The 23,401-nt window shown below is 41.5% G+C and overlaps 1 protein-coding gene across 1 annotated transcript in view; it reads left to right on the top strand.

Moving 5' to 3' along the window:
* Positions 1 to 3,297: 3,297 nt before the first annotated feature.
* The window catches only part of ZNF365 (zinc finger protein 365), a 30,198-nt gene continuing 10,094 nt past the window's right edge, over positions 3,298 to 23,401 (top strand). Inside the window, exons 1-3 of the mRNA XM_074296634.1 lie at positions 3,298 to 3,425; positions 8,168 to 8,902; positions 23,030 to 23,210. Of these exons, the coding sequence (XP_074152735.1) occupies positions 8,181 to 8,902; positions 23,030 to 23,210 (903 nt within the window). The 5' untranslated portion in view covers positions 3,298 to 3,425; positions 8,168 to 8,180. The remainder of the gene's footprint in view (positions 3,426 to 8,167; positions 8,903 to 23,029; positions 23,211 to 23,401) is intronic.

Below are 23,401 nucleotides of genomic sequence, written 5' to 3'. Positions count from 1 at the left end.
ACTGGTTATAATGTTAAGCAGAATATGCATTTATACCAAATATACCAAATATAACAATATAACAAATATACTGAAGTTACAGAATGGATCTGGGTGAATACTGAGTAACCAAATCATTATGAAGCAGGGAATCCCGGCAGGCTTACTAGAGGAGAAAGAAAAAACGTTCCCTGCTCCTCTCAAAGACTAATGAGCTACATATCCCAAAGTGATCTTACTGGAGGAAAAGGGACCCATACGTGCAAAAATGTTTGTGGCAGCCCTCTTTGTAGTGGCAAGAAACTGGAAACTGAGTGGATGCCCAACAGCAGTAGAATGGCTGCATAAATTGTGGTATATGAATATTATGGAATATTATTGTTTTATAAGAAATTATCAGCAGGATGATTTCAGAGGGATCTGGAGAGACTTACATGAATTGATGCTAAGTGAAATGAACAGAACCTGGGGATCATTATACACGGCAACAAGACTATACGATGATCAATTTTGATGGATGTGGCTCTCTTCTACAATGAGATGATTCAAACCAGTTCCAATTGTTCAATGAGAGCCAGAGAAAGGACAATGGGAACTGAATGTGATTCACAAAATAGCATTTTCACTCTTTTAGTTATTGTTTGCTTGCATTTTCTTTTTCTTCTTTTTTTCTTTCTTTTTTTTTTTTACTGATTTGATTTGATTTTTTTTGAGCAGCACAATAATTGTATTAATATATGTGCATATATTGGATTTAACATATATTTCTACCATGTTTAACATATATTGGACTACTTGCCATCTATGGGAGGACATAGAGGGAGGGGGAAAATTTGGAACACAAAGTTTTGCAAAGGCTAATGTTGAAGAATTATCCATGCATATGTTTTGAAAAATAAAAAAGCTTTAATAAAAAAAGACTAATGAGCTAAAGTTTGAAAACGAGTGGAAATGAGTCATAATTAAATCTCTGAAAAGAGGCACGCCCCATGATATCCATTAAAAATCAACTACAATTTTGCAAAAATGAGTCAAAATATAAATTGACCTTCACCTCAAAAAAAATGATTTAAAAAGAAACTTTGATCAAAATGTCATGTTTCACTGGGGAACAGTAGATTAGGACTTTATTTTACCTAATGTATTGCATGGACATTGTGTACAAGGTACTGATATTGTGTCACTCAATGCTCTGTGATGCAGGAGGTCACAAGCAACAGCAATAACCAATTAGTAGCTAAACAATTTCAGAGGGACAGTGGACAGAGGCTTCAAACCCGAATGAGGAAGATCTAAATTAAAATCCTGTTTCATATACCGAACTGTGTGACCCTAGATAAGTCCTTTAATTTCTTCTTTCAGTGTCAGTTTCCTGATCAGTAAGATGGACATAAAAATATGTAGTCCCTACTGGATAGCATTTTTATGAGGAACAAAAAAGATATAATACACAAAGTGTTCTAGAAACCTTGCATTTTGTTACTGTTATCCTTAGATAAGTCTTAGGAAATTTTCTGAAGCTCAGGGATGTTATGAGATTTTTATCAACCAATCCACAAGCATTTATTAAACACTTCAATCAAATAACAAACATTTATTAAGCTCCACTGTTATTTTTTTTTCTTTTTACCTTGTTCTCAGAGAGCACCTACTATGTGCTAAGTCCTGTAAGAAGCACTACAGATTAAAAAAAAAATACAAAATACAGTCCCTGCCCTCAAGGAGCTACCTGTTAAGTGCCGGGGATACAAAAACACGACAGCAAAAATAAGCTTTTTCCTCAAGGAACTTGCATTCTATTGGGGAAATTGATGTGTGACATATATGGGTACATAAAAAATTAGATAGTTTGGGGGGAAGGCACTGGAAAGGGAGCAAGAAAAGTTTTATGTGACAAGAGAAGTTTGAATGGGCTTGAAGAAATCCGGGAATTCTGGGGCAGAAGTTGAAAGGGCACATTCTGAGGCATCGAAGATAGTGCAAAAATACGGCGATGGGAAAAGAAAGAACAGCAAGAAGACCAGTTTGGCTGAACCGTGGGTGTGCCTGAGGAGGAATAATAAGGTAAGATGGGTAGAAGTTGGGTTAGGTTTCAAATGACAAATACAGGAACTGATATTTGAACCAAAAAGGTAATATAGGGCTGCTGGATTTATTGGTGGAAGACTATTAAGAAGATCGAATGGGAGAAAAGATGTGAAGAGAAGCCCTGATCCCAGAATTCTGCCAGTTTCTGTCAGTACCCAAGCACTCAACTCTTGTGCCTCAGGAGCGTCATCTGTAAAGCGTGGGGGGTGGTTAGCTGGCCTCTGGGGTGCTAGATTCTAGGTACTCCTGGGCTCTCCCCATGGCCTTTTACAAAAACCCTCTCAGGGTTATGATATTCCTCCAGGGACATACAATAAGTCCTGAATATATAAATCCCTGTCTGTCGCTCACCATTCAGGCAATCTGAGTCGGCATCTCCCTTCTCTGGGTCTCAGTTTCCCCCACTGTAAAACAGGAGAGGGGATACATGGTTTCTAAGGTCCTTCGGGGACAGGCCTAAGCTCCGAGGGAAACCTTTGAGGAAGAAGCCCTAAGAACTGCACTGGGAAGGCTTCTCGGAAAAGGAAGATAACGTTAGGAGAAAGGAGGCCTCTGAGTGGACCTTTTGGAGGGAAAAGGCACCCGATGATCCAGCTGAGGGATCTCTGAGTTAGGTTAGCTTCGGGCTGGCTCTAAAGTTCACCTAGGTCAGCTGGCAGCGCCCCACTTCTGTCCCACATTCTACCCCGTCTGGGGTTGGGGGCGGCGCCCTCTCTCCCTCTTCCCTAGCCCCGAGGACAAGGTGACAACCCTAGATCTCCTGTCCCAGCAGCTTCCCCCAGTGATCGATGGCATCGTGAGCGCCCACCGGCAGTGCCCGGGGCCCACCCGGGGGATGCAGTGAGCTCGGCAGTCAGCGCCTCCACACCTCTCAGTCCGGTGCATCCCCGTTCCATTCCCTCCAAGGCCTGACGCCGGACTCCTCCCGGGAGGTGGGGGAGCGCAGTAGCCGCCGGGGTCGGCTCAGCTCCGGTCTAGCTGCCGAGCAACTCGCTGACCGCGGCCGAGCACGGTCCCCCCCCGCCCCCGGGAAGCCCGCTCGGTGGGCCCTCCCCCTACTTCGTCCGCCTGTTCAGCTCCCCCCGCCCCCAGCTCCCGCGGTCTGCTCCTCCCCCCGACCCCGGCCGCCGCCAGCTAGCCTACATCCCGCCTGCCAGCCCCTGCCGCCGCCGTAGCCACCGCCGCACGCTCCGCCCTGGGCGCCGCTCGGGCCCCGCCGCAGGGGGGGGTGCGGGGAGGGAGGGAGGGCGTCAGTGCAACTGGGTACCGGGCTCTGCCTGATTTACGGCTCTGCTGAAAACCGCTTCTTCCGAGCCGCAGCCTCAGCCCCGGCCGCCGCCGCCGCAGCAACAAGTCTGGTAAGTCGGTGGCTGCAGGGGCTGCCGCAGCTGCGCAGCCCGCCGGGGGTGGCGGAGCCAGGGGGAGCCCCGCGCAGCCCGCCCGGCACCGCGCGCCCCGCACGGCCCACCCCGTGCTGAGTGGCTCCGCGCCGGTGGCCCTGCGCAGCCCGCCCGGCACAGCCCACCCTGCATGGCCTGGACCGGCTCTTCCCGAGGGGGTGGGGTGCGGAGGAGAGCTGGGGGCCCTCATGGTGACAGGGAAAGGGAGTGACAGAACTGGGGGCAGGGGGCAACAGTAGCTGTGGAAGCCTTGGCAACGAGCTATTGAGGTTATTCGGGTCCCCCGGGCGCCCAACCCCCAAGAACCTGAGCCCACGCTCGGCAGCGCGGGGGAAGGAGGTGGGGATTGGGCAGCCACAGCGGAGAGTCACCGCTGCCTTCTCATCACCTTCCTTCCCAGCAGCACCATTCCCCCCTCCCCCTCCCCCTTCTCTAACAGTCAGGCAAAAATCGCCATAAAACCACTGGACTGCTGTTGCCTCCTGCCTCTGGACCCCAGTTTGTCCTCCTGCATGGATCAGAACATGTGACGTCCTCTGTCTTTTTTTTTTTTTCCCTCCCAGCAAATGTGTTCCCTTTAGCACATCTCTTTAAACCTGACATCTTCTCCACCAGCAACCCCTCATCCATTGCCCCCCTCCCTCCAGAGCTGGGTCAGAAACCGATACTCTCCCTACTTCTCTACCTACCACCCCCTTACCCCTATCGTGTCCCCTTTCCCGGAGGCCCCCTCCTTATCAGAACACCCGCCCCCCACTCCAATCAACCTTCTCCCCTTCTTCCAGGCATTGGTCCCAGTGAGCCTTTGCGCCTTCTCACAGCAAAGCTAGCCAATAAGTGAGTTTGTTAGGGGCTTTCTCTGTGGATGCGCACAAGTCAATTGGTCTGGAGAGTGTGACACGCCAGCTGTGTGAGGCGCCCTTGCAGCCCTGAGTGCTTCTGGAAGTCTTGCTGAGGCTGGGTCCCCGACATCCATGCTTTTCTAACGTGACGTCCCCTAGCCAAGACTGCTCATGCATGTTAAATTGGGGACCGAAACCATTTACCTGCCCAAGGAGCTCTGGGCACAGTTTGGTGTCGCTTTCAGGCATCCTTGCCAGCGGGAACGCATTCATCCCTTTCAGAAAAGGAGAGCTGCTAGTTGCTAAGAGTTCTGTTGGAGAACTGCCTTTAAATAAACTGGGGATACGAGTATTAGGAGGATATATTTAAAGCTGGCAAGGATTCATCGACTCGATTTGCTCATTTATAACAGCAGTTCCCTTTTCTTCAGAGCCTGGGTTCCTAATTTGAGGGTCAAAGGACAACTTTCAGGGGAGTTCCTGAAGCTGGGTGCTTTAAAAAAAAAAAAAAGGATGTCATTATCATCATTGTTATTGTAATTATTATTTTAACTAACCTTTAGTTTCCTTTTTTCAGTTAACTAGCATTTATTGACTACTTTTTGACACATATTCTGCCAAGTACTGAGGATACAAAAAAGGGCAAAAGATCTCCCCAAAAGAGATCACAATCTGTAAGGAGAGACAAATACAAATAACTATAGAGATAGGAGAGAGATGTAACATAAATTGGAGGTAATCAACCAGAGGAAGGCATTAGTATTTACCAGTTAAGGGTACACAACTTGTACTCTGAGACTGGGCCATAGACTTTACCAAACTGCCAAAGGGGTGCATAGCAAAAAAAAAAAAAAAAAAAAAAAAAAAAAAAAGTTAAGAACCTTTTCTACAGAGTCTGAGGGTTTGTCAGTTTGTTATTTCTATTTTACAAATGAGCAAACTGTGGCTGCAGAAGATTTGATGGCTTGCCGGAGATCATACAAGCCAAAGTTTCTAAATATGTATTCCAAATTTTCCCAGAATACTTCCCTAACATTCAATGAACATTTGTCCAGCCCATTCCATGGTGTAAGCACTGGGTTAGAGACCAGGGATGCAAAGACTAGAGTCCCTGCCCTCAAGAAGCTTACATTCATTCTTCTGTCCAAAATCCTGAGCAGGCTGCATAGGTTTGTTTTGTTTTGTTTTGTTTTTGTTTGTTTGTTTGTTTTTTGGTTTGTTTATTTGTCTTTTTAAAATTACTTGTTATTTAGTCGTTTTGGACTTTTATGCCCCCTTTGGGTTTTCTTGGCAAAGATGCTGGGTGGTTTGCCAGTTCCTTCTCCAGCTCACTTGACAGATGAGGAAACTAAGGCAAACAGGGTAAAGCGATTTGCCCAGTGTCACACAGCTAATATGTATTCAAGGTCATATCTGAACTCAGATCTTCCTGATTCTAGGTTCAATCCATTGCACTCCCTAGATTGCATGTAATTGCAATAACTCAGTAATATTAAATCGACTTTTATTGAACTGAAAGGCTGTATTCCAGCCAAAGGCCTCCTTTGTTGGAAGCATTCATCAACGGAGGACTACAGGCTTTCAGGACCATTTATATGCTTTGGATGCTCTTCAAAGTCCAAGGGCACAAAGGTTTTTCCTTGTACCGTCATAAGCAGGACTCTGCCTGAGGCTGAAGAGGTGAAATTTGCAGGTTTGGGAATTACAGTTGGTTGGTTGTCTCATTACTCATTATTATTATTATTATTATTTAAGACACCACTTACAGTTGGGGAAAGACAGCTGAGTTTGCTTTTCTCAGGACCTATTTTCTGTAAACAAATATGTTTTCTGTAGACAACTGTCCCCACTTTCATTACTTCAATATTTCCTTGCCTTTGTATGAGCAGCTAAGTGAGCTGGGGCCTGGGAAGCAAGAGACAACCAATCCTGGAAAAGTGGTGTCATAGAAGCCCCCGTGGGCCTGGAAGGCAGTCACCTGAGGCATCCAGCCCAGAATAGAATAAAGTCTGTGTCCCAACCCAAGGCTTCCTTTTGATATTCTTTTTTCCTGCAGGGATTCTGGGCAGAATGTCACTAGTTGCAATAATTCATCCATAGTAAATTGACATTTGTTGAATTGAACAAAACATATACCCAACTAATGGCCTCCTTTCGTATATTCGATCAGTAATGGACTTTAGAATGGGCCTTAGAAACGTGAGAAATTATGGCTACTTTTCAGTGCCTCTGAATTTACATCTGCAAGGTAGATGGATGACATCCCTTTTATCTTGAAAATGGGAACAAACTAATAAAACCTCAACATGTTTATTTTACTTCATCTATCTCATTTTATTTGATACTCAAAACATGAGGGTATGTGAGTAGTCTCAAAACCAAGAACATCTGGATTCAGGTGTTGCCTCTGATCTATGCTGGTTCTGTTACCCTAGGCCAATCCCATCACTTTTCTTGTCCTCTGGGTAACACTAAGAACTAAGAGGTTCTGACCTAGTTAGGTAGAGGGAGTTTCCTTCCCTGGGAGTTCCCTATTTATACTAATGAAGTCACAGTCTAGTCCCTGTCCCTGCTCAAAATAACCTTCTAATGTAATTGTTGCTGGTAAGCTTTGAAAAGTCTACACCTGTGACTTCATCCATGGAATCAATTCCTTGAAGGTAAGATCTTGCCATCTTCCCCGTACTTCTTGCCTTAGAAATTTGGCTGGAGATGCACGGAGGTTATAACCAGGATGAATCAGACTCAGGTCTTGCACCCAGGTCTCTCCTATTCCAAAACCTGTCTTTTATCCGAGATACTGTCTTGCCTCTCTAGGTGCAGGTCTTTGTTTAATCTACATTTTATAGGCGAGAAAATGAATCTTCCAAAGACTCCCTCCTCATTTCTACCTCCTGGCTTCCCTCAAGTACCAGTTATAAATCCCTTCTCTTACAGAAAGCCTTTCTCAACCCCTTATTTTGGTGCCTTCCCTCTGTTGATTATTTCTATGTTGTCTTATTTGCATGTTGTGTCTCCTATTAGGTTGTGAGCCCCTTGAGATCAGGTATTGTCTTTTTCCTCTTTTTGTGTCCTCTTGCTTAGCACAGTGCCTGGTACACAGCAGGTGTTTAATAAGTGTTTATATTCTAACTGGCTAGGAAATGGAGCCTATTCAGTCAGTAAGGAGTAGAATCAGAATTTGACCTTGAGTCCTGCTTCTTTCTTATCTCTGACACACAGTTGTATTTTAAGCAGTAATATTATAATCCAAGCCTGGTTTGCTATTTTGTTCTGGGGATTTCTGCTTTCCAAAATTGTAAAGTCCTCCTTGTACCACCAAGGGAATTGCCTGGCTGAACTGTAATTTGTAATTGGAGAGAGGATGGACTGTGTAGACAACATCAGGAACCAGTTCTGGAGAGAGATGGGAAAATGATGTTTCTGAAGCTGGATTCCAGTTTTTTACATCCATCCATTCTGTGTAGCTGCTGAAGCCCCAGTTGGGCCTCTGACTAGCTGCACTTTGACCCTATCAAATGGAGGGGGCTGGACTAGGTATCCCCTAGGTTCCCTCCTTTTTGAGAACTCTGACCTTTGACTCGATCAGAGGGTTCCTACCTGTTTTTGTGACATAGATGCCTTTGGTCCCTTTTTCTAATTCTCTTAAATTCATTTGATAACAGACATAGGATTTCAAAGGAAATCAATTCTTTTGAAATCTAGTTATCTAAAAGATATTTTAAAATCCAATTCATGGCTCCTAGATTTGAGGAACCCTGATTATCACCAGCCTCTATCCCAGCTTTTCTTTCTTGCAGATCTGGCATTTGAATATATGTAGAAACTCTTTGGTCTTTTTCTCCTCTCCTCCTCCAGGATTTTTAGAGTAATGCAACAGAAGGCTTTTGAGGAAAATAGATACCCCTGGCAAGAGTCATTTGAAAATGTTGCTGTGTGCCTGCCATTTCGCTGCCCACGGTGTGGAGACCATACCCGCTTTCGAAGCTTGTCTTCCTTGAGGGCCCATCTGGAGTTCAACCATAGTTATGAAGAAAGGAGTCTCATGACAAAATGCAGCCTTTTTTCTCCCCTCAAAGATCCAGACCTGATCACTTCATCAGAACCCCTGAAATTAGGGAGTGATGGCCGAGCGGTCAGACAGAAATCCAGCTATGTGAACTTGTGTAACCTGTCCCGGGAAAACCTGAAAGATCGCAAATCCCTTCAGGTGGTGGCGGAGAGGCCCGTGTCTTTCGTGCCCATCTACACCTCCATAGACTCCTTGGATGGTCCGAGGTCCAGCCCTGGGCTGCCCACCACGGATGCCAAAGCTTCCTTTGAGGCCCATGTGAGGGAAAAGTTCAATCGGATGGTTGAGGCGGTGGACAAGACCATCGAGAAGAGGATCGACAAGCTGACCAAAGAGCTCGCACAAAAGACAGCGGAACTCTTAGAAGTCCGAGCGGCTTTTGTGCAGCTGACTCAGAAAAAGCAGGAAGTTCAGAGGCGAGAGAGGGCCTTGAACCGGCAGGTGGATGTGGCTGTGGAGATGATCGCTGTCCTGAGGCAACGGCTCACGGAATCCGAAGAGGAGCTTCTCCGAAAAGAAGAGTGAGTGAGGGCCAGGAGGGGAGGGGACAGACCCTTCATACTCAGTGACAGCAAAATAGATTTTTAAGTTTTGGTTGTTTTAATGAGAGAGCTGTGGAGGAGCCCTTTCTGACCTTGGCGTAAATTGGAGTGATAAATTCAACTAGAGTGTTGGACTCATGGGCGGGGTGGAGGGGAATAAGTATCCATAGGTTGGCAGGAGATAGAATGCTGGGCTTGGAGTCAGAAAAGACCCAAATTCAAATCTGGTCTTAGATACTAGCTGAAGAAGGAAATGACAAACCACTCCAATATCTTTGACATGCACATAACTGAAATGACTGAGGAACAGACATTTCAAGAGAAAATGAGAGCAACTTTACTGCTGCTTCAGGTAGGAAGACAGGCAGGGGAGGAGGTATCACCTAGAGTAGTACTACTGAAGACTTCTAAAATTCCCACCCTTGAACAGAACCCTCATTGCCCTGCCCTAGTTGTTGTTCTGCTTTCCATTTGCTTTTTTATTCCCATCAGCCATTTTCTTTACCTTTAAAAGGAGAGATGTTGGTTCCAATGATCTGTTTTAGTAGGAATAATGAATACTTTCAGGACCTATGATTTTATCTTTTGGGGTCTTCTTTCTGAGGTGAGGTTCAGCACTAAAATGATGGGGGTTATGTAGGTACCAGATAATGGTGGGAACCAAAAGTTGGAGTTCGATCCCATGAAGAATTCCTAGTGGCCATTCTCTTTGGCAAGACGTAGGTTTATTTGGGGGAACAGATTACAGACAAAAAGAAGGGATAGTAAATATGAAAGAATAGGAGACCATGTGAAAGACAAGTTCCTCAGTGGAACTCACAATTACTCAATAGAAAGGGAGTATCCCATGAGGTTGAGGCATGCCCTTAGCTGGTGGACTAAATCCTGGAAAGAACTCAGCACCTTAAAAGAGTTAGTTAGCCCTGAAAAAGAGAAATGGGGTTGGGAAGCAGGAGAGATGCTACATGACATGGGGGAGAGAAGGGAAAAGACTCCATGAGATAGAGTGTCATGGAAGGTACCTGATGGAAGGCAGCATCCATGGAATGGCCCATTAGTTGAATTTATAGGGGAAATGTAACCTCGGACATGACTGGGATTTCTGACATGGCAAGGGGAAACTGCCCCAAGTCCTCTACAGAGGATGGGTCTCAGGAGTTTGACATAATTTGGATTTCAGCCTGGATAACCTCCCCAGGACTAAACTGGCTCTGGAGCTAAACCGATCTCCATCAGCGCCTTCTCCCTGCTAGTCTCAGAGCTTAATTTTTGTCAATTCCTCTGCTAACCACACCTAGCACTGAAGATCTCATCATTTTTACATCTTTCAATCATAGCTGTTTTGGCCCAAAGGAAAGAGAGCTGAATTTGGAGTCAGAGGCCTTGGATTAAAATTCTGCTTCTATTGCTTCCTGTGTGTGTGAGGGCCACAGGTTCCCTGTTCACAAAGGGACTGGGCTGGAGCAGTGAGGGGGTCTCCCTTAGCTTCTCATCTATGATCCTCTAACTTCTGTGGGACTTCTTGGTCTTTGGGAGTCACTCCTCAAAAAAAATTCTCTGATATTTCATTGTGATGCAGAGATGGCTAATGGCTATTTCACTGGAGCAGCTCTGACGTGATGGAAAGAGAAATTCTGAGAGAATTATTTCTTAGCAAAGCTAGCAATTGCCAATAAATGGGGTCGGTGATCTCTCAATGATCAAAGACCCCGGAGTAATGGATCATAGGATCTTTCTTAGTGTTAATAAGATGATGAGCAAGATCTCAAGCAACCAGTATGTCTTCCTATGATTGGCTGGATGGTTCAATGACATCCCTGGGAGATAAGATCAGTCCTCAGGCAATGAAAGTAGATTGTAAAGTGATGGGATTAGCCTGAAGACAAGGAAGTACAACTGTGTAGATTGGGGAGACTGATCTTTAGGTTAATTAGGTTTCTTTGGAAAGTGAATGGTGAGTGAAGTTAGATAGGGTTTTTCTCTGGTAAAATATAAGCTTCTGCAGGACAGGTGTTGCCTCATTTTCATATTTGTATTCCTAGTGTCAGCAGGGACTCGACCCTAATGAGTCACTTCATTTGTTATTTGTCCATCATTTTCAACTTGACTCTTATGTGAGCTGGATATAAATGAGGCAGTCTTCAGCCTCAGTCTTCCTGAGTTGTCAAAGTCCAGTAGCAGGACAAAAGTCAAGAGTGCCAGTGATAGCCTGGGATCCAGAGGATAACTTTGGGATCTTTAATGGCTGACCCATCTCTAAGTTCTCCATAGCTCCTGCTTCAGCCGCCTTAATGACTGTTGGAGCAAATTGTCCTCTTCTACCCATTCCCATGATTGGGGTTGACACCTCCCTAATTTACCAATGGATTCCAGGTCTGTCAGTTATCCTCGGCTTATTTTAGCTTGTCTGTCGAAATGGTTTACTGAGATGGGGCAGCTGTTCATTCTACAGCTCCTTGGAGCCACAGGTGAGAGTTAGATGAGAAATGGACACCAAAGTCCTGCAGAGGCCTTGGCAAGCCCTCGCGCCAAAGGCATAAGTCCCTCCTGGATGCCTCATATACCCCTAGACTCTAATACTTTTTTGCTGACAATGGGAATGTGTGCAAGGCAACACACTCTGGGAATATAAAGGTCAAAGAAAAAACCAGCCCCTACTCTGAGAGTTTTAACTGTATTCAGGAGGGATGCAGCGGGTCAACTGAGAAAAACTAATAGATCGCACTTATTTAAGGTTTGCAATGTTTTTCTACATGCATATTACCTCATTACCTCTCCGCAACAACTAGGTACTATTACCTAGGACCTACTATTAGTAGTCCCATTTTACAGGTGAAGTGACTTGCCCCAAGTCATATATATAACAAGTATCCAAAGTAGGATTCAAATTCAGATCTTTGCCTCCAAGTCCAAGCTCTGTGAACTATATTACCTAGCTCCCTCAAAATGCATACAATAATTTGAGGAAGAAAGAAAGAATACTAACATATGGGGTGGGGACCATATCGGGAAAGCTCCCATGGGTGAGTCTTGAATGAAGTTAGGAGCTCTAAGAAGTAGAGGAAAGGCTCAGGACCTGGTAGGATCATAGTATTTAAAGTTCAAGGAATGTATTCTTGGCAGGGGGGACTGAATGCAAAAGCATAGAGGCTGGAGACAGAGCATTGGGTTGGAGAATCAAGAGAAAGCCAACTTGTCTGGAAAATGGGGTGAGTGGAGGAGAATAATATGAAAGAGTCCTAGGAAGTAAGGCTGGAATCAGATTGAGGAGGGCTACAAATGCAAACCATTACTCCAAATTTTATAACGAAAGGATGATCAATGATTTGTTGTTTTTTTTCCCTGAGGCAATTGGGGTTAAATGACTTGCCCAGGGTCACACAGCTAGGAAGTGTTAAGTGTCTGAGACCAGATTTAAATTCAGGTGCTCCTGACTTCAGGGCTGATGCTCTATCCACTGCACCACCTAGCTGCCCTAATGGTTTGGTCTTCTTTAAAATCCAATAACAAATCAACTCACATTGTATTTTAAAAATCTTTTCTGGAAAGGAGATATCCTTCTGGACAGATTCAAAATAGAAAGACGGGAATCATAACTAGTAATTGTGCAGATTGGTTCAAGAGTATAAAATTAACTTGGAGCAAGCAGTGCAAAATCTCTCTTAAATGACTTATTTAAAGGAAAATTCTCTTGGAAGTAGGTGTGAAAAAGAGGCTTCAGCACAACCTGACAGCTTCAGAAGATGAGTGGTAAGTTTTGTTTTTTTGCTGAGGAAGTGGAGGTTAAGTGACTTACCTAGGATAACACAGCTAGGAAGCATTGAGCCTGAAGTTGGATTTGCACTCAGGGCCTCTTGACTTCAGAGCTGGTATTCTATCCACTGTGCCATCTAGATGCCCCTTGAGTAGTAGGTTTTAAGGTGAACTAGAAGAAGAAGAATTTTTTGCTGTTGCTGAAGACTGAGAGTCCTGTTGAAGTTGTGTTGCCCTGTGATAAAGCCCTGATTATACCACTTTAGTTTCAGCTCTGTGACAGGCACGGGATTCATTTTTGTGCATTTGTACAACAAAGAATTTCGACTTTAATTATAAATTCCCAGTTAATGCTCCCATCTGGCACAGACAAGTCAAGTCAAGCCAATGAGCATTTATTAAGTGCTTAATATGTGGCAGCCACTGGGTCAAGAAAAGGCAAAAAATACTCATTGTCCTCAAGGAATATTCATTCCAAAGAAGGCGGTGACAAGTAAATAACTAGGTATATTCAGCATTCTAGTAGCTTGAAGTTAATATCATCAGGGAATATACTAGAAGCTGTGGGGAGGAGGGAAAGTTGGTAGAAATATCTCCTGAAAAAAGGTGGGATTTGAACTAAGAATACATCTTCAAGAACTGAGTTTTCAAAAAATAAACAATAATTGAATTGTTTGAGTGAAATGTTTCACTGCTGGACTAAGGGATGAGGAGAACAAATATGGAAACTAATTCTATTTCCTTTCTGCTAATTTGTCATTTACATAGGTCTCTTCTCAAAATCTGCCCTCTAAATTCAACTTAATTCAATTTTGTTCTTAGTATTCAGGAGTTTTTCAGCACCCATTTGGGGCCTTCTTAGCAGAGATACTGGAGTTTTTTTGTTGCTGTTGTTGTTTTGTTTTTTTTTTGTTTTGTTTTTTGTTTGTTTTTTTTTACATATTTGTTTTTTTTTTTACAGATAAGAATATTGAGGCAAATAGGGCAAAGTGACTTGGCCAAGATCATACAGCTGAGAAGTGATTCGAAGTCAGTCCTCCTATCTCCAGGCCCAGTGATCTATCCATTAGGTTACCTAACTGCTCTAAGTAGCGCTATATTGTGGGACTATTCTCCCATGGCCCCTTCAACACTTGTCATTTTATTTTCTTTTTTATTTTCTTTTTTTGGGTCATCTTAGCCAATCAAAGGCATATGAAGCAAAACCTCAGAATTAATTAACTTTCACTCCTCTAATTAATTGCGATTTGGAGCATTTTTTCACATGCCTATTGATTAATAGCTTCATTTTCTTTCTTTAAAAAAAAAAACCTGTTCTTATCCATTGATCATCTTATCAACTGGGGAATGGTTTTTATTCATATAAATTTGAATTAATTCCATATCTATTTTAGAAATGAGCTCTACTTGCAGTAAAATCTGCACCAAAAAGATTTTGTTTTATTTTTTCTCGCCAGAATGACTTTTCCTTCTAAATTTAGCTTTGTCATTTTTGTTTATGAAAAGAAAAAGACCTTCTTTTTTTTTTTGGTAATCAAAATAGTCCTTTAATCTTCTGTGATGATTCCATGCTTGGCTCTGTCCTTTCCATAAATCAGAAAGTAATTTTCTTCCTTGTTCTTTTAATTTGATTGTGATGTCACTCTTGATATCGAAGTTTTATACTCTTTCGGACCCAATCCTAGTATGAGGTGCTGGCCTGAACCTGATTTTTGTCACGCTGTTTTCTTCTTTTCCTGGAAGATTTTGTTAAATATGGAGTCCTTGCCCCAGTAAGTAAGATCTTTGATTTTATCCCACACCATGGTATTAAGTATCTTTGGTTCTAAATGTTGTGGGCCTAATCTTCTGGTTAACCCTCTATTTCTCCCCCCATATCAAATCATTTTGGTGATTCCTGTCTTGTAGCATAGTTTAAAATCTAGTACTTCCCTTGGCTCCAAGAGAAGTGTGATATTGAAGACCTTGGGTGAAGGGCCATGTGAAGATCACTTAAAGGAACAGAGAGTGGTTAGCCTGAAGCATGAGAAGAGAATCTAATCTTCTTGAAGAAGGAAACTGCCATTTTTTTTTCTTTATTTTTACATTCTCCATGTCTAGTATGGAGCCTGGAACAATTAAGAATGAATGTTCTGGTTCCTTGGGCTCCTCCAGATCTTAGATGTTTGGATCCTGTGGGAGAAGGGCTTTAAACATCGGACAAAGAAAAAGCAAGAGAACCTTTTGGGTATAAGGAATGTCAAGGACAAAATCCAGTCATGAGCAAGTGTTGTCGGTAGGGGGATAATGAACGTGGCCGTAGCATAGATTATAGGGAGAAGGGTTAGGATGTAATGCTGGAAAGAAGGAAAGTAGTAGCGCAGGATTGTGGAAGGTGTCCTTGAATACTATTTGAAGGCATTTTAGCTTTGCTTTAAAGGAAATAGGATTTTGAGACACGATTTGATCTCTGATGGAAGAAGACAGGTATTCTAGCAGTGTAGATGATCCCTTAGAAGAGGCAGGGATTTGGAGGTAGAAACCCCTTTAATCAACCAGTCAGCAAATCTGTAGTAAGCATCAACTATCTTAAGAAGAAATTGTGCAGGTAGGTGATAATGAAAGATTGGGTGAAAATGGGAGGAACAGGAATAGAGAGACGGAGACAGATACAAACCATGTGGCTGGAGTAGAATCAATTTGCCTTGTTTGTTGGGCATGAGAAGTGAGATGTGTGGAAGGGTTAAAGCTGTCCCCAAAGTTCCTTTTTTTTTTTTTTTTTTTTTGAGGCAATTGGGATTAAGTGACTTGCCCAGGATCCCACAGCTGGGAAGTGTTAAGTGTCTGAGGCCAATTTGAACTCAGGACTGGTTCTGTACCACCTAGCTAAGATAGTACAGATCCTTTATGGGTATTCTAAAAAGCTATAATAAGGCAAAAAATTTTAGATTTGATATCAGAGGACTTGATTTTGTATCCTAGGGCAAGTATTCCCTTTCCCTCTCTGTGCCTCAGATTGTTTATTTGTAAAATGAAAGGTTAGATCATTTTAAGCATCCATCTATCTCATCACCTATATCTCTGTGCACCATATCTCTTATCTCTATATCTGTGAGTTATATTTCTGTTATTTTTTTTTCCCTGAGGGGCTGGGGTTGAGACTTGCCCAGGGTCACACAGCTAGGAAGTTTTAAGTGTCTGAGACCAGATTTGAACTCGGGTCCTCCCAAATTCAAGGCTGGTGCTCTATCCACTGCACCACCTAACTGCCCTGAGTTATATTTCTGTATGTGTGAATAGATGATGGAAGGATCACTTATTAAATATTTACTATGTACCGGGAGCTAGATTAACATTGCATGTACAAATAGAAGCCGGCAAGAGAGTTCTTGTCCTCGTGGTGTTTCCATTCAGATGAGCAGAGACAATATAGAAAGGGAAGCTGGAAATGGCGGAGCAAGGTCACTGTGAAGGAGGGGGGGAAGTCTGTGGAATGAAATGAGACCTCTGTGAATAAGGAGGAGCATGGCAGTGGTCTTTCCTGAGAGACAGACAGAAGGAGGGCACACGGGTGCTGGTGGCTGAGGTTACCAGGGCTGAGGGATGGCATTCAGAAAGACCTTTACCAGCACTTTCATAGAGATGAAGGAGGAAGGAGATGCTAGGAAGTTGAGAAATTGGGAGGCATTTTAAAAGAAGGTTCCTCCCTGCTAGTATCCTCAGCACCTTACACTGTTGCTCAGTTACAGTCCTTCTAGTCTCTTGCAGACTCAGTCTTCCCCTATCCAACCACTCCCGGGTCTTTGCCAGGAAAACCCCAGGTAGCTTCACGGAGCGTGGAAGAGTGTCTGCTACCCACAGTCAGGTTCTCTGTTTCCATCCCTGGCCCGGCTGCCAGCACCTGGCACCAGTTCCACTGTAAGCTGATCCATGCAGGTCCATGTCAGTCTGGAGCAGATAGATGGCAGATGTTGGGTAGAGGAGCTTGCTTGTTTTACCAGCTCAGCCCCTCTCCCCTTAAATGGCGTGAGCTGACACTCGATCAGGTACCTACAGCCTGTCTGTCTGCCCTGGGCTGGTAAATATCCAGGCAGCAGGTGGATGAAAATTACCTCACTTTTAATTGTCTCCTCTCTGGTTGGCGAGGGCTGGTATTTAGTTCTTCCTAACTGATATTTATACAAATGGGGCAACATCAGGGCTGTTGTCTCCATCTTGTACCTGATTTTCCTCAGCGTGGCTTCGGACAGGTGGGGGGGATTTCAAGTGTCAGATTTGCTTGTGTAAAGAAACAGAATTTGTTTCCAATTTTTTGGGGGGCAGAGGAATTTTCTGTAGCCCGATCAACCAAGAGGCACCTGCTATGAGGGGTCAGTAGTCAAGAGCCCCAGTTCTCTTTATCAGTTGTGAGGAGACCATATCCTTGGTGGTGACTTTCCATTGCTCAGAGAGGAGCTGACTCCAGGGGAGAAAATATTCTGTGTGAGCAAATTTATCCCTGTCCAAGGACTTATGCTAATGGTAACTAGATTCATTCTGACATTCAGGATTTCTCCAATCGGTTTTTGTTTGGTCGGGTTTTCAGTTTTCAGTTTTGTGAGTCAGAAAAGGATAGAAGTACTTTGGTGGTTATTTGATGTATGTGTATATATGTGTGTTTGTGTGAATATATGCATGTTGTACATGCGTGTGCCTGTGTGTATAGGTGTATTATATATATGTATGGAGATAATAGTCTTTGTGATCAAATTCACCTCTGTCCAAGGACTTCTGTAATCAGTAACTAGATTCATTCTGACATCCAGGATTTCTCCATTTTTTTTTTTTAAGTTTTCAGTTTTTGAACTTCTGGATCAGAAAAGGGTGGAAGTACTTTGGTGGTTTTTTAATATATGTGTATATACGTGAATTCATGTGAATGTTTGTGAATGTACGCATGTATTGTGTATGTGTATATAGGTGCATTATACATAGGTGTGTAGATAATAGTCTGTGTGATCAAATTCACTCTGTCCAAGAATATATATAATCAGTAACTAGACTCATTTTGACAGCCAGGATTTCTCCATTTTTTTTTTAAGTTTTCAGTTTTTGAACTTCTGGATCAGAAAGGGATGGAAGTACTTTGATGGGTTTTTTTGTGTGTTGTGTATATGTGTGCATGTATGTGTGTATATGAGCATGTGGACAGGTGTGTATGTATATACATGTGTGTATATCAGTTCTAGAGAATTGGAGAGCAAGCTAACAACATTTAGTATAAAATAGAAGAGGGATATTTTGGGGGGGGCTGCCTGGATGAATGCTTTGTTCTTTAATTTTGGCCTTCATTGGTATAAAAAACAGCTGATATAGGCTATTAGGTGATTTGGCTGGGGTCACATTGCCAGTAGAAACCAGAAATAGGATTTGAACTCAGGTCTTCCTGATTCCCAGACTGCTTTTCCAACAACAGTGTCATGCTGCTTCTCAATATTGACTGAATAATTAACCAAAGTCAAAGGGGTGAGAGGGAGAATAAATTGTGAGCAGCCCATGTGGTCCACTGATCTCTGCCAGATAGCAGATAAAGCTAGAAAAATTCTAGTGTTGGACATGGGTGGAAATTACATATGGTGGGTGGAAATGGAGGGGCATGGTCTGCATTCAGTTCAATTCAGCAAAGCAAATCTCCATCCAGAGCTGGGCACCAGAGAGACAAGGCAAAAGTGATGGGGGACCCACTCACTAGGGACTTTCAGTCTTTTGAAAAGAATTTTATTGGGAATTTAACAGTCCTTAGCCAGTTCAAACACTTTACTATTAAAAGAACAAAAAAGAAGCCTGCATAAGAAAATGTGTACTTTGGTGTGCCTTTTTTTTTTTTTTTTTAAAGAAGCTGCTAAATGTTTCAGGCAAGTAATACAATTATTCTGTTTAGGTCTCATTCAACATAAACTTTTTGTTTGTTGCTGAATATTTGTAAAATGCTTTGTTCTTTAAAAAAAAAAAACCAACTCTGAGACTAGGAATTGGGTTTTTATTTGTTACTTTTATTTTTAGTGTCTTTTTTTTTTTTTTTAAAGTCCCCAGAGCTTAGTACAGTGCCATGCCCAGAGTGGATGCTAATAAATGTTTGCATTGTTTGGGGAGCAGAGAGAGCACAGTATGTACCCACTGAAGTCATTTTGGGAGGGTTGAATGCCAACAGTGGAATCCAGAAAGGCCTATGTAGGCCTTGAGGTAGTGGTGATGAGATTATGGGGCTGTTTGAATGTGGGAGTGTAAATAACATTTGTCATGATTGAAAGCTTACCTGCTTTACCTATATTTTCTTATTTATGCCTTTGTCAGGTAAGAGCTACAGGATTATAATTCCCCTTTTACAGTTTTAGGAAGATTATATGGCCATCATGATCTGGTTTTTACCCAAATGAATGTGTTAAGAGGTCAGGAAATGGTTTTCTGCACCTTATGCATGTCTTCATAGGAATTGGGTGCTGAATGCTAAGGGAGCTTTCATTTTCACTTTTAGGAAAATCCAAAGACATTCCACTTCTAAAGGTTAAGTAGAAAAGACTGTGGCTTTGGAATCATAGGATCTGGATTCAAATCTTACCTTTAACACTAACTCTTTATGATATTTGATGTTTTTCTTCCTTAAAAAAATAAAATTAACAATTTATTTTATATTTATTATTTACTAGTTTTTATTTATTGATTTATTTTATAGTTTTATAGTTTCTTTTTCAGAAAACTTGCTTTCAGTTTTATTTATTAATTAATTTTTCTTTTTATTTTCAGTTTTATTAATCTCTCCTTTGATTTTCAAGATTTCCATTTTGATATTTAATGGGCATTTTTAATTTGTTCTATTTTAATATTTTTAGTTATATGTACAATTCATTAATCTATTTTTTCTCTCTTTTATTAATGTGCAATTTTAGAGATGTAAATTTTCCACTAAATACTGCTGCTTTGACTGTGTCTCACAAACTTTGGTATGTTGTCTTATTGTTATTATTCTCTTTAATGAAATTATTATTTTTATGATTTGTTTTCTGATCCACTCATTCTTTATGATTATATTATTTAATTTACAATTAATTTTTAACATATCTTTCCCTGTCCTTTATTGAATAAACTTTTAATTAAATTATGGTTTAAAAAGTATACATTTAATATTTCTGTTTTTATGAATTTGTTTGCAAAGTTTTTATGCCTTAACACATGGTCAGTTTTTGTAAAAGTATCCAGAATGAAAAAAGATGTACTCCTTTCTGTTCTCATTGTTTTCTCTAGAGATATATCATATCTAACTCTTCTAATATTCAATTAATCTCCTTAACTTCTTTATTTATTTTATTGCTAGATTTATCGAGTTCTGACAAAAATAAAGTTGAGATCTCTCATTACCATAGTTTTACTGTATTTCTACCTATAATTCATTTAACTTTTCCTTTAAGAATTTGGAAGCTATGCATTTGGTATGCATGTATTTAGTACTGGTATTACTTTATTGTTTGTAGTAATTTTTAGCAAAATATAGTTTTTCTTTTTATCTCATAATTATTTCTATTTTTTGTTTTTCTTTGATTACTACTTTTATTTATTTATTTATTTTTCACTTCATATGCTTGGGTTTGACTCCTCTTAATTCACTGATGGGTTAGAGGCCTTCTTCTCCAACCCCTTATTTTAATTCTGTGTAAATCTCTCTTTTCAAGTATGTTTCTTGTAAACAACATGTTGTTGGCTTCTGGTTTCTAATCTATGCTGTTTTATGGGTGAAATCATCCCATTCACAGTTTTGATCACTAATAGTACATTTCTCTCTATGCAATTTTCTCCTGTTCTTCATTCTTGGCCTTTTTGTTTATACAATCCTTCAAAAATCTCTTTTGCTTCTGATCATTGTCTCTGTCCCCTTTTTACAGAAGAGGAAACTGAGAATGAGAGAAATAAATCATTTGCTTAGGACCACTCAGTAAGTGCCTAGGAAAACCAGCTTTTATTATTCTTTTCTATCCCATTAATGTATCACAAATTACTCTTTGTTGGTTGTTCTGGTTTTTTGTTTTTGTAATAACCTACAATACTGCACTGGAGAGTTTAAAGAGATAACACTTTTGGGATTCTTTTCCATTCTGTTTTCAAAGCCATGGTCTGACATCACATGGTACTTCAAGATTTGTGAAGCATTTTACAGATAGTCTTTCACTTGAATCTCACAACAACTCTGCGTAGGATTATTATCCTTTTTCTATTCATGAAGAAACTGAGGTTGAGAGTAGACATTGACTTGCCGGCCCCTGGTCACAAAGTGTCTGAGTGATAGCTGGGTCTCCCCTGACTCAGGGCTTTGGGGCTTATTCTGCCTTACACCTCATCTTCCCCCAACTTCTTTCCCCGCCACACACACAAAACACTCGACTACCTCAATTAGACAAAGGCAGATGTCTTCGTTTCTTCCCTGGAAGTGTTGTGCTGAGCATCGAGTCTCCAGAGCTGTTGTTGAATACTGGCTCTGCTGATGACTTCTTTTGTGACCTTCGGCAAGAAATTTAGTCTTCTTAATTTTACATTTTTTCATTTGTCACATGATAGGGTTGGACTAGATGATCTGTGCAATCCTTTCCTTTCTAAATTATTTCTTCCTCTTCTAATGGCTAGCACAGAGCTGTGCCTTCAGCAAGTGTATAATTGATTCATAACTGAACCAATGAATGAAAGAGTAAAATCTCCCAAGTGACAAAGAATGGTGATACTGTTTCTTGCTGTTTCCTAATTAAGCAATTCCTGCCTAATGAGGTTCTGCAGAATTGAACTCAGGTCTTCCTCACTCCAGATACTATATATTTCTTTTTTTTAATTTATGTTAAACATGTGCAATTCTTCTATACATATATCCACAATTATCAAGCTGCACAAGAAAAATCAGATCAAAAAGGAAAAAATGAGAGAGGAAACAACTATAAGCAAGCAAACAACAAAAAGCTATAAATATTAGTCCTCTCTCTGAATGCAGATGGATCTCTCCATCTCAGCTCTATTGGAATTGGCTTGAATCGCCTCATTGTTATAAAGAGTCACATCCATTATAATTGATCATCATATAATCTTGTTGCCATGTACAATGTTCTCTTGGTCCTACTCACTTCACTCAGCATCAGTTCATATAGGTCTCCCCAGGCCTCTCTGAAATCATCCTGCTAATTGTTTCTTATATAAAAATAATATTTCATAACTTTCATATACCATAGCTTATTCAACCATTCCCCAGCTGATGGGCATCCACTCAGTTTCTAGTTTCTGACCACTACAAAACACTTTTGCACATATGAGTTCTTTTCCCTTTTTTATGATTCCTTTGGGATACAGGCCCAGTACTAACACAGTAGAGACACAGATTGATAGCTTTTTGGGCACAGTACTAAATTGCTCTCCAGAATGGTCCACAATGTATTAGTATTAGTTATATATTATATATTAGTATTAGTTTTCCCCCCTGCCCTGAAACATTTATCATTATCTTTTCCTGTCATCATATGATGATTAAGCTGTCACGTAGGGAAGAGTAGATAACAACTGGATCCTTTTGAAGACACTTAAGAGAATTTGGAGATTGTTAGCCTCCTAAGTACAAGTCAGAGAATGGATTCAGCTATTTGATTTGACTTGTCCAAGAGAATCATAGAATCTCAGATAAGCTGGATGGGAAACTGAGAGGTTATAGAATCACAGAAGTTGCAAGTCAGGAGGGATGTCAACAGCCAAATCATTTATGAAAGAGATCCTTATTATAGTCCAACTCTCACATTTTACATATGAGTAAACTGATAGAATCAGAGGAAAATAATGAAAGAAATGGCAACCTACTCCGTTATTTTTGCCAAAAAAAATCCCAAATGAAGTCATGAAGAACTGGATATGACTGAAAAATGACTGAACAACAACTGAGATAGAATGTTGTATATGTGAGAAAAATCAATGAGGTCATTTGGCTGTACTAAAAAAAAGGCACGAAAGGGAGTGGTGTCTAATAAGACTGGAAAGGTAGGTTGCAAGCAGACTCTGAAGGCCTTTAAATGTCAAATGGAGGAGGTTATATTATATCCTAGAAGTGGGGATGCATTCTAAATACGGAGGATGCAAGGACATGCAAGTAGGAATGAAATGTCACATAGAGGTTAATATCCAATATGACTAGGAGAAGTGTGTGTGTGTGTGTGTGTGTGTGTGTGTGTAGAAAGAAAAACTAGAAAAGGACCAGAAGGGTGGCTTTGAGTCTGCTTACGATGGACTTTAAATATCAGAACAAGGGGTATATGTTGTAATACTTATTTTATCAATTTTCTCTGTTCTTCTGTTTTGTTTTTGTTTTTTGCCTTGTAGAGAAGTTGTCACATTCAACCATTTCCTTGAAGCGGCCGCAGAGAAGGAAGTCCAGGGAAAAGCCAGACTCCAGAATTTCATCGAGAATCTGTTACTACGGGTTGACTTAGCTGAGAAGCAGTTAGAGTATTATCAAAACCAACAGGTCTCAGGCCACAGCAAGGGTGCCAGTGAGCATTTGGTGAGTCTAATGAACATCTTCATTTCTTTCCCTGCCATGCTCCTCTCCTCACCTAGCTTATTGCACCCCTTTTACCGGGCTCAAGAAGCAGATGAGAATTCTTAAAAGGGCAAACAGTGGTGCACCATGGGAGCAATTCTAACCATATGACCCTCCTGTCTCCTGTCCCAGAGGGGTTGAATGAGTTAATT

The sequence above is a fragment of the Sminthopsis crassicaudata genome, chromosome 2, assembly GCF_048593235.1.
Source record: "Sminthopsis crassicaudata isolate SCR6 chromosome 2, ASM4859323v1, whole genome shotgun sequence".
NCBI lineage: Eukaryota > Metazoa > Chordata > Mammalia > Dasyuromorphia > Dasyuridae > Sminthopsis > Sminthopsis crassicaudata.
The sequence above is the reverse complement of the archived record's forward strand: the minus strand, read 5'-3'. Positions and strand labels throughout refer to the sequence as shown.